The sequence below is a fragment of the Molothrus ater genome, chromosome 28, assembly GCF_012460135.2.
Source record: "Molothrus ater isolate BHLD 08-10-18 breed brown headed cowbird chromosome 28, BPBGC_Mater_1.1, whole genome shotgun sequence".
Lineage (NCBI taxonomy): Eukaryota > Metazoa > Chordata > Aves > Passeriformes > Icteridae > Molothrus > Molothrus ater.
This window is the reverse complement of record NC_050505.2, coordinates 3,594,930-3,605,280: the sequence shown is the minus strand read 5'-3', so window position 1 is coordinate 3,605,280 and position 10,351 is coordinate 3,594,930. Positions and strand designations below refer to the sequence as shown.

The 10,351-nt window shown below is 48.4% G+C and overlaps 3 protein-coding genes across 3 annotated transcripts in view; 2 read left to right on the top strand and 1 right to left on the bottom strand.

Annotated features, from left to right (window-relative positions):
• Positions 1–17: 17 nt before the first annotated feature.
• Positions 18–7,642, bottom strand: AP3M2 (adaptor related protein complex 3 subunit mu 2). Its single transcript, XM_036396629.2, has 8 exons — positions 7,297–7,642; positions 5,931–6,102; positions 5,253–5,390; positions 4,634–4,719; positions 3,911–4,044; positions 2,906–3,113; positions 2,085–2,229; positions 18–1,651 (listed from the first exon to the last, which is right to left on the bottom strand). The coding sequence occupies exons 1-8, from the start codon at positions 7,567–7,569 to the stop codon at positions 1,551–1,553; spliced, it is 1,257 nt and encodes a 418-aa protein (XP_036252522.1). The 5' UTR covers positions 7,570–7,642; the 3' UTR covers positions 18–1,550.
• Positions 7,643–9,348: 1,706 nt separating this feature from the next.
• The window catches only part of KAT6A (lysine acetyltransferase 6A), a 28,174-nt gene continuing 27,171 nt past the window's right edge, over positions 9,349–10,351 (top strand). Inside the window, 1 exon segment of the mRNA XM_036396618.1 lies at positions 9,349–9,418. The gene's annotated coding sequence lies outside the window, so the exon portion shown is untranslated.
• Positions 9,392–10,351, top strand: part of LOC118700378 (histone acetyltransferase KAT6A-like) — a 75,661-nt gene continuing 74,701 nt past the window's right edge. Inside the window, exon 1 of the mRNA XM_054517526.1 lies at positions 9,392–9,418. The gene's annotated coding sequence lies outside the window, so the exon portion shown is untranslated. The remainder of the gene's footprint in view (positions 9,419–10,351) is intronic.

Genomic DNA, 10,351 nt, shown 5'->3' with positions numbered 1-10,351 from the left:
CTCTGAAACGACACAGCTGACATGTAAAAATCCATTTTATTGACGCCCTTGTTGAAGGATTTGTTTGCACTGAACATGCTCAGCAGTAACATCACCTCAGCAGAATGCCACCTGCCCTGGAACCCCTCAGCTGCACAGGAAGCAGTAATCCCACAAGCAAGAGGCCCCTCATGAAGTGTCCACCACATGCAAGGTGGAATGAACGCCCTCCCTCGTTCAGGGTCACCCTGTTCTGTTCACAAACATGAACTGCACGTGCTGGACCCCACAGCCACACGTGTGTGGTCATGTGTGCAGCAGCTCAGTGCAAGCTCTGCTGGCAAGAGAAAATCCACTGGCATGCAGTGGCCAAAGAGCCTGTGACAGACAATATGAACAGTGCAGGTGCCTCTCATTTCCTATTCCTGCTGTACAGAGGGATGCACCGCAGCCTGGGATGGGCAGATACAGCAACAGCTCCTGAGGAAGAGATGATCCCAGTGAAAAACCTGGCATAGGTCTGAATCCATCTGCACAGCACCTGACTGGTACAGAAACTGAAATGAGGTAGGACAGGAGGAACACTGCAAAGGTACCAGGTCACAATTATCTCCAAGGAAGACATCAGTGAGCAGGAAAACAGCACTATCACCATCATTTGCAATAGGAAAGGAGAGGCAAAAAGAGGTTCCAACAAGTTACTAGGACAGGGGTTATCTTCATGTAGCCACAGCTTCAAATTCCATCAGTGCTGTCTCCACAGAAGTTCCACTGTGTGTCTCTTCTGATTCCCCAAATAAGCTAGGAGAATTCCTACCTTCAAACACTGGTGAAATAAGAGGAGAAGCAGAATGACATGGAGATACCACTGCCCATCAGTTACAAGATCTGAATGTGCTTCAAGTCTGTGTTCAGAGACTCAAGATCCTTGATGATCAGGACACCTTATGAAATACCTCGAGAAAGAATGCAATTCTTCCCTTCTTTCTTTTGTGGCACCATTCCCAATCTCAGGCTTCTCAACTTCCCATCCTGGGTAGAACAATCTTGCAGTTTCTTCCAGTCCTTTTGAGGCAGAACAGCGAAATGTTCTCCCTGCTGGCAAGAGCTACACAGCTCTACACCCTAACACCCAGTGATACAGGAATGCAGATGCTGGATCATCACATTGAAGTTTGTGGAAATTCAACTTTGTAGCACATACAACAGGATAAAAGCCAAACAAAATACAAGGAAGAGGAGCTACAAAAGGCCATAAATCCCTAGAATTTCCTCTAAGACAGCAAAATGAAGGTGATACAAGCTTACATAGCTGACTTGCTAATCTTAAGGGACCTGAGCAACTCTCCCATCTACTGTTGTTCCAAATACTTCAAACTCAGGTAGGGATGAGGTGGTTTCAGGTCAAGCTTACTTTTCCCTGCTTTCCAGCACTCTGAGCACTGGCTTTCCTGCTTATGCTACTACAGACAAGGGAGCAACCCTAAAGAGATGGATGGGATAAGAGGCTGCATCCAACAGCCAGGGACAAGGGCAGTAGGAGAAGTGCTCTTCCTCGCTAGCAGGAGCCTCTAGGTTCGCACTTGGAACTTGCCAGCCTTAGTCATGTATTTGATCCCCTTGAATGGCTTGTACTTCTCCCCATACATGTCCAGGCGATTCACCTTCAGTCCTAGAGGCAAACAAACACGGCATGAGACTGACTGCTGCCACAAACAAAGCTGGCAAGCCTTTGGGATAAGGGACAGAAGATGATATTGGTGCTGCAGAAAGCACAGGGAAAGCTTTAGCAAGCAGTAGACGGAATGGAGAAAAGCTGACACCTGCTCATTGTTAGAGTCACTCTTTACAAACACATCCATACCTTTAATTTTCTTTAGAGGCCTGTAAGCATAAAATGCAATGAAATGCAGGCAAGTTGTTTCACAGACCACTAGAAAGAACAAATCCATGTATCTGTAGTCAAAGCAGACAACTTTTTTGCTTGAAGAACATGTTTCAGGGAGAATGTACTTCAGAAGTTTTGAAAACTTACTTCAGCTACATGCAGAATGAGCACCAGCAGAGCAGAGAACATTCCACTTCTTTACCTCAGAGCCACTTACCAGATATAGCCAACTGCTGGATTTTAAACTGCAGGTTAATGGTGGGGTTTTCATCTGGTTTCGATGTCCCAGCTTGCAGGCTCACGCTCCCCTTCAGACTTGGCAGTTTCTGGGGGTTTATTTTCCCAACATCCCATGACAGTAACTTAAAGGAGCAGAAAATGCAGCAGTGAAACTCAAATGCTGCACCTTGGAAAGAAGAGTCCCCTTCCAATGACAGCTTTTAATGTTTCTCTATGAAAAATGCCTTTTTCTTAGTATCTTGCCTTTCATATTGGCCAGACACAGGATTAAGGAGGGGATGCCTCACTCCAAACCTTTGTTCTCCCTCTCTTTCCATGAGGCTCCCCAAAAGCCTTCTATGAATGCTATTTCTACTAATTGTGTGCTAAAGGGTAAGCCCATCAGAATAATGTTTGCAAGAAGAAAAACAAAAGTTACCTCCTCAGGTTCAAACAACAAAACCAGAACACCCCAAACCAAACCAAAACCATTACCCAACCCTCAGTGTTTGCAAAAGACTGACATGCAGCACTGGGCAGGACAAGAAGATAAGTTTGTAAGGCATCCACCAGATTGATGTGCCATTATACAAGAGCAGTGCTTGGATTTTCTTCACACACCAAGTGGCCAGAACTACAACCCACTCAGACACCAAGGGATTTGTTCTGGGGATTAAGAAAACCCAGAAAAAGTTCTCACCCCAACATAGTGCCTTCAACAAAGCAGTGTTTGTGGAAGTAAGCATGAACAGGTTGACTGCATTTTCTGATAGATAAGAAAGATTAAAAAAAGAAAAAAAAAAATCTAATTTCTCTCACCTTTGTAACTGGATCAAAGGCATGTGTTCCCTGGGAGGGTGTGAGGGTCATATTTAAGACACTTTTTGGCATCTGGCTAGTGACCATCACTCCCTCTACAGTCTTCCCCATAGTCTGCTTTGGCCCCACTGTGATCTCAAAGCGTCCCAGGGAGCTGCTGTCACGAAAACTGATGTTGTGCTTAACGTAGACAGGAATTGCCACAAGGCTAGAATAAAGACACAAACAGACAGGCCTTGTCAATCTCTCATCTTCATATTTGCTTAGAAGAGAGGGAAATGCTCCACTCGTTTGTTTGAGCTAGGAGCAAAGTCAGGAGTCCATTCTCACGTCTTAATTACACTTCTTGCGATCAAGCTTGCTGTGTCCTGTTTGATCAGAAAAGGGAACTACAACCAATAAAACAGGAAGCTTGACCAAAAGAAATGGTTTTGCTTGTCACAGCCAGGTTGACAAGCAGTTCCTGGCAGTGCAACACCACTTGAACTTCATATTTGTGCTTTTGGTTGCAGTTGCCATTCCTTTTCACCTACTAGAGATAAATCTGACAAAGGTCTAGCAAAATTCTTCAGCAACTGTAAACTCCAAATGGTACTTGGCAAGCTGCTTCTAGAAAAGAATGCAAACCTGGACAAGAACTTGTGGTTCCATTAGGAGAGATGTCAAAAACCTAACAGGAGCACCAATCTATCTTGTTTTATTCTAAAAGTTTTTTTAAACATATGAAATCAACAGCCTGATTACTTCACACTGTCCAATTCTTTCACTATCTACTTTGTTTATCTGCTAGCAGTCTTTGAAAAATGCTGGCTGGTCAGAAAGAAATTACAGAATCACAAGGAGAAAAAGTGTAATTTAAAAAAAAAGAAAAACACAAATCACCATGCACCTCTACTTCACTTGGCTCAACACGCCACCTCATCTTTAAAAAGTTCCTTCTTTTATCCTCTTCCTAGCCAGAAAGACCCAAATTTCATAACTCACAGCAGCAGACTCATCACCTACTTCTGAGCACTGACATGGTAGGACAGCAGGCGGAAATTCCCGTCGGGAGGAATGAAGGAGAGGATCCTCTCTGACTCCCAGCGCTTGAAACGCACACAGGGGTGGAAGCTGACATCGTCCAATAGCCGAGGGTTCTGGAACAAGAACTCACAAGGTCTGTGGAGGCAGTGCACCTTCAAATGACCTTAAAATGACTTAAAATGACCTTAAAATGACTTAAAATGACTTAAAATGACCTCCCCTTCTTAGCAAGCTTCCATCCATGAACAGCCTACCATTTGACACACTCTTGACCACTTGAAGGTGTCTACATCCAGACGTGTCTGATGCCATTATATCTATGTGAAAGCAGCACTCAATAACCTCTATCCTTTTTTTAAGATATTTTTAATCCTATTTGAGAAAACTTAGTCGTGTCACATAATTACATTGGTGTGTACTCACAGCAGAGGTGGCTCTTCAGGGTATCTGCTTTAAGCACCACTGTATCTCAAAAACTTAGCCACAGCACACATCACCCGTGCTTTTAAATAAATAATCTGAAAAAGCCTTTTTAGGCTCCAAGTTGCTGAAGTTCCTGATGAGTTCCCATTGTCATTTCTTTCTCTTTTCATCCAGCATACCCAGATTCTGAGGTACTGGGCTCCATCATCACAATCTTAGCAGCAGGGCTGGGAAATCCCTCTCAAAATACTAAAGTAAAGATACAGCCTTGAGCTTTACCATAAAGGAGAGGGTAAGGTCTGGCATCCCAGTCAGCTTGACACAAGCATCAATCACTCCTTGGATTTCAGCAGTAATAGTGGAACCTGTAACAATAAGAAAAACACAGGTGGTTTTGTGAACCTGATCAAAAAAATCCCAAAGTGGAAAAACTCTGAGTGAAGAGGAAGGAAATCTATTTTCTGAATGAAATGCCACAGTTCAATATGTTAAATATCTGTATCATTCCCAATGACTCCTCTAGAAGATTCATTCAGTTAAGAACCATGGACACCAACAATGTCCATTTTAATGGCCAATGACAACAGCTCCCAATTCTAACAAGACTAAGAAGCACAAATACAAAAGAGAAAGTGCTATGCACAGTTTTTACTCATCTTCTATTTTCCCCAATGCAGAATTACTTATGAGACCTCAAGAACAAAGACAAGTGAAAATCTTGGTGCCTCTGTAAAATTTTTGACTGAACAGCACATACAAGTTAGCATCATTCCAGAGTAAAAATGGGACCAGAGCTTCCCACACTTGGATGAAGGTGCACCTATTTCAAAACCCAACTCTCTCTTCACCCACTGTCAGGACAAGTTATCCTATTCTTAACCAGGAGCAGCTTCCATACCTGATTTGTCAATGATTGCATCTATCTCCTCAATCACATCAAAATAGGCCTCATTGTTGGTGTATTTTACACCAGTACGTCTCCAAGGCACCACCGAGAGCTGTCCAGTGGGAAGCTGGTCACCCACATTTGTGCTTCCTGGAAAAAGAAAGGGAATCAACAACCACAGAAGTTAGGCAATGCTGCAGAGCAAGTCCCTGGCTTTATTGAGCTTAATTGTAATTAATCCCCAAGAAGCTCTGTTTCTTTGTAGGAAAGCAATTACTCTTCCAGACTCCCAGTACTCCAAAAATGTACACCTCTCTTACACCCAGCTCTAAAACATCCCACAGTAATGCATGGGAAAGTGTCTACACATGGGGATGGGTAAACTCACATGAAACTAACTCATCCTGGAAGTCATGGCATGTCTAACTGAAAATGCAATCTGACTTTTTCAGGTTAAAATACCCCAAATCAGACCAGAACCAAAGTGCAGCTGATGCTGAAATTGGAAAGAACCTCAAAGCAAAGCACAGACACATGACTCCCTTAACACAATTAACACTCCCTTAACACACCTGTGCTGCATGAATGGTACAGGACAACATAAATTTTCTCCACCCATGTCCTAATTTCCTTGTGCGGGAATGTTGCCACCTGGAGCCCCCAGTTTCTCTTCCTCTTGTTTCCCTGTACCTGTGATGGTGTTGACGACTGTTCGCAGAATAGTTGGAGGCTTTATCAGCTCCTTCAGGATATTGGACTCTGTTGCCAATGGAAAGCCATTGTCCAGCATCTCCTCCAGCACCTCATAAACCACCACAACATTGTCCTTGATTATCACCTCTGAACAGACACCAAAATAATCCTGTGCAAAAGAAAGAATTACTCAATGGTCTCTGCAAGAGAATCTTAGTGATCATTCAGTCCAGTGCTCTCCCTTCTTGAAGGAGACAAAAAAACCACTGAAACTCCCTGTATTACTACAAGCACACCAGACACACACAGCTCTGAGCACACCTCAGCCACTGCTCCAGTAAGGAGGCAAATTCCCCCATCAGCTGTCCCAACCAGTTCAGCAATTTTTAAAATTGAACATTTAATTTATTCACTGTCTTATTCTAAGCGAACTTCAAGCATCTTAGAGGAGAGAGCAAGTGCACAAACACAAACCCGAGCTTCTAGTTACTTACAGCAACTAAAGAGATCGGGCATTTTGCATAAAGAATGAGTTTATGTATGCTGTGACAGTAGAGAAATCCTAGTTCTGCATTACAAACACTCTTTTTCAGACATACCAGATTTTAATACACATCTAAGCCAGTGACAACACACTCGTGCCTCATACCCTCATAAAAAACGAGACCTAAGGGTCTGACACCATCCACTTCTGGCCTGAATGGCCAATCCACTCCCTGAAGTCAGAGAAACATAACTCAGAGTACAGTCTGAGTTACAGGTTCTGACTGACATCTTGGAAGCAGAAGCTCCCATGACACTCGTTTGGCCAAGCACACACATTTCCTGTGTGCTGGCAAGATGCTGGTCACAAGACATTTCAAACGCAGACAACACAAGGCTGTTGTTGGCAGGAGGAAGACAGACAGACATCTTTGGTGTTTTCCTAAACTGATCACAAGATGTGTCAACCAGAGCAGAGAGGGAATACAGCTCCTCTGGGGCAACTCCCGCAATTCACTGCTTTAGGAAGCTTCCAAGAAGCATCATTAGATGTAAACGGGCAGGTTGTCACTAATTGATTAAAAAGCAAAAGCTCCTTGTGAGAACGAGGCCAGCGTGGTCTTAGTTCACAGTTCCCAGAGCAGATAAGGCTACAAAATAGAAATATTCATTTATGAAAGGTTCATCTTGTGGGCACAGGCAGAGCACGAATCCCTCGTAATTCCTAGGCAGTAAATTCCCAACTATGCAAGCCCTGTCTACATCCTCACAAACGCAGAATGAAAATTACATGATAGGAAACAAAAAAAACCCCTAAGAGGTGCAAACCAGAGGGGTTCTTTGCCGAGGCTCCCGAGGGTCCCACACCCCTCGGCCATACCTGGAAGGTGTCCACGACGCGGTGCAGGAACTCGATGACGAAGAGCGGCGGCACCTCGCTCTGGATGACGGCCACGAAGAAGATCTTGTGCCGGTAGACGCTGAGGAGGTAATGGTGAGGCGTGGGGATCACCGGCGGCACGTTCTCCGCCTCCGAGGCCCGCTCCTGCGCCTCAAAGAAATAATCACAGACGGAGCGGCTAACCACGCTCTTCCAGTGCTTCTCCAGGAAGATGTCCCCCGAGGCGTTGATGAGGAACAGGCTGTGGATCATGGCTGCGGCGGGGCCGTGCCGTGCCGGGCCGGGCCGGAGCGAAACCCCCGAGAGCGCTCCCCACACGGGCCCCGCCCCCGGCAGGCCCCGCCCCCGGCGCGCGGGCAAACACGCCCCCACCCGCTCGGGGGCGGGGTCTCCGCAGCGAGCGCTGCCATTGGACCCCATAGGCCGATGGGGCGCGCGGCTCGTGACGGGACGGAGCGGCGCCCTCCCGTTCCGTGACAAGCCCGGGGACCGCGCCCGGCCGGGCCCTATGCGTCTCTGTGTCCCATGTCTCTGTCCGGCGACCGATTCCGTGTCCCGTCCCGTTACACAGCTGACAAGGCAGGGAGAGACGCGGGGCCCAGGGAGCTATGCAGGGGCGCCCCCGCTAGGCGGTGCCATCGCAACCCGAGGATGCCCCTCACGGGGCCGCTGCGCGCTCCCCCTGCTTCGGCGGGGTGTTCACCTGCCCCTCATGCTCCTCACCGCGTCCCTTTTCTAGAGGGGAACTGGACTACCGTCCATGGAATGAGGAAATAACCCGGCTTTTGCAGGGAGGAACATCCAGGGAAACGTTTTCCACTCCATTATTTTGCTGGTTCGTTCACCACGGAGTAACTCCCCAGGAAACATCCAGCTGGCGTGAAAAAATTGTCATGCCAAATTTACCTAAACCCTCTAGCAAATTATTTCTTTGCATAACTGGAACTAGTGTTTCATGTTCATATAGCAGATCCCTGGACTTCTGAGTAAAACATGCCATGACAAATAACTTTACTACTACACTGCAGGGAATATACAAAAACAATGGAAAAGCAGTCCTTTGTATCCATTAAATAAACTGTCTGAGCACACAGCCTCTTTTATATGGGAGGAAGGTCGGAGTGTTGCCCCAGCACGGAGAGGCTGAGATTTCACACCCAACTGTGATTCAGGATTGTGGGTGTGAAAAACGCCAATCACTTGTTTTTAAAATTGTAAAAGTTTAAGAGTAATAAAATGGCTATTAAAATAGTCATACAATTAGAGTAATAATAATTTGGACAATTTGAATAAGGACAATATGAGACAATAAATACAAAGAGTTACGGATGTCCAGGTACCTTTTTCTGGGCAGCATAAGCCTGAAAAAGGACCCATGTTAACAGAGGATTAACCCTTAAAAACAATAACCTGTTGCATATTCATACACCTCATACACGATGCATAAATTCCATTCAAACACAGGATTCTGTCTGGTCATCATCAGCTTCTTCCTCATAGTCCTGACTGCGTCCTCCTGCCCGAGCAAGGTGGGAAGAAGTTCGTTTCTCCTGATAATGGAGCAATAAATTCTCTTTCTCTGAAAGATTTAGGTGTCCTGTGGCTGCTATCTCAGTGCGAGTCCTTTCTTTAGAAAAAGAAGTATCCTACCTAGCACAGCTTCTAGTTTAACATTTTGTCACAACCTAAAACTACATTTAACACACTACTTAAGAGAATTAACACAGCATTACTTTCTAACACAACGCATGCCATATTCATTTGAATATTTGCGAAAGGCAATCACAAAATAGACATTTTTCACAGCGGGCAAATCTTTTAAGCGGTGATATCTGCCTCGCCTCCCGTCACCTCACGGCCCGGCCCCGCCTCCCCCGCCCTCAGCGGCGCAGCCGCGGCCCCGCAGCGCCCCCTGGCGGCCGCCCGCGCCCCGCCGCGCTGTTCCGTGGCCTCGCCACCCCCCTCCCCCCGCGGGCTGTTCCACCTCGCGCCCCCCCGCCCCCCGCCGCAGCGCGCCGGGCCCAAGATGGCCGCCGTGTCAGTTTCGGGCTTCGCTGCTGTCCGGCCTTCACCTCCCGGGACCCGGCGCTCGCGGCCCTCGGTAAGTAACGCCGGCGGAGCCGCGCCGGCTCGGGTGGTTGATGCCGAGGAAGTCGGGGACAGGCGGTTGGCGAGCTCCGTGGCCTGGGGAAGGGGAAGGCCCAGTTGGGCGCTCCAGGCTCGCGGCCTGTTCCGGCCCCGCCGCCGCTCTGCGCCAGGCCCGGCCCCGCCGTCCGCTCCCGCGGCGCTCGCCAGGCCCACGCCTCGGGGAGGTGGCGGCCGCGGCACGGCACGGGTGAGGCGGGCGAAGCGGACGGGGCTCCGCGAGCTGAGCTCCGATCAGTGTCTGGCGCGGGAGAGCGCGGCTGAGGCGGGCGCGGGCCTGGCCGTACCCGTGCGAGGAGCCGGCCGGGCCGCACTGCCCGTGTCCGGGAGGACGGAGAGCTGCGTGGGGCCCGGCTGGCTGCCGCCGCTGCGGCCTGCGCCCCGCTTTTCCCGAATTCGCCGGTGCGAGCCTCTGTGCCGAGGCAGTGCGCTGCTTGGGGCGCCTGGTGCGGGACCTACCCGCGCTAGGGATGGGGACGAGCGGTAGCAGGTGCAGGGGTCGCTTGTCACCCCGAGGGCCGGCGAGCGAGTGACCCACCGGCGCTGGGACCGTCCCGGTGTCGCCCCGGCCTGGCCGGACGGTTGCATAACGCCCTGCGCTCGGAGCTCGGCCGGGGACAGGGGACGGAATCCTTCGGGCGTCGGGATCCAGGGGCACCGCGGAGCGCATCTCTGCTCTGCGAGGAGGGCAGGTGTCGAGGACCGTGTTTCACTTTGCATCCGTTGTTCGCAGAATAAAAGAACTCTAGGCAAGCAGTGCATCTTTTCTGCTTTAAGCAGTCGTTCAGAGTGTTTCCAGTGCTGGCCATGTGGAGCTCTGCTATTGAGTCTGATGTCTGTATGCAAATGTGTTCCGCGTGTTGATAAATTCTTCAGTACTTACTAGAAA

What these genes read in the sequence shown, in the direction of transcription:
- AP3M2 (XM_036396629.2), bottom strand. Translation starts at nt 7,569, where the DNA reads ATGATCCACAGCCTGTTCCTCATCAACGCCTCGGGGGACATCTTCCTG. An exon ending in AGTCGTCAACACCATCACAG is followed by an intron (nt 5,391 to 5,930) that starts GTACAGGGAAAC and finishes TTCTTTTTCCAG; the next exon opens with GAAGCACAAATGTGGGTGAC. An exon ending in CCTTTGATCCAGTTACAAAG is followed by an intron (nt 2,230 to 2,905) that starts GTGAGAGAAATT and finishes TGCTCCTTTAAG; the next exon opens with TTACTGTCATGGGATGTTGG.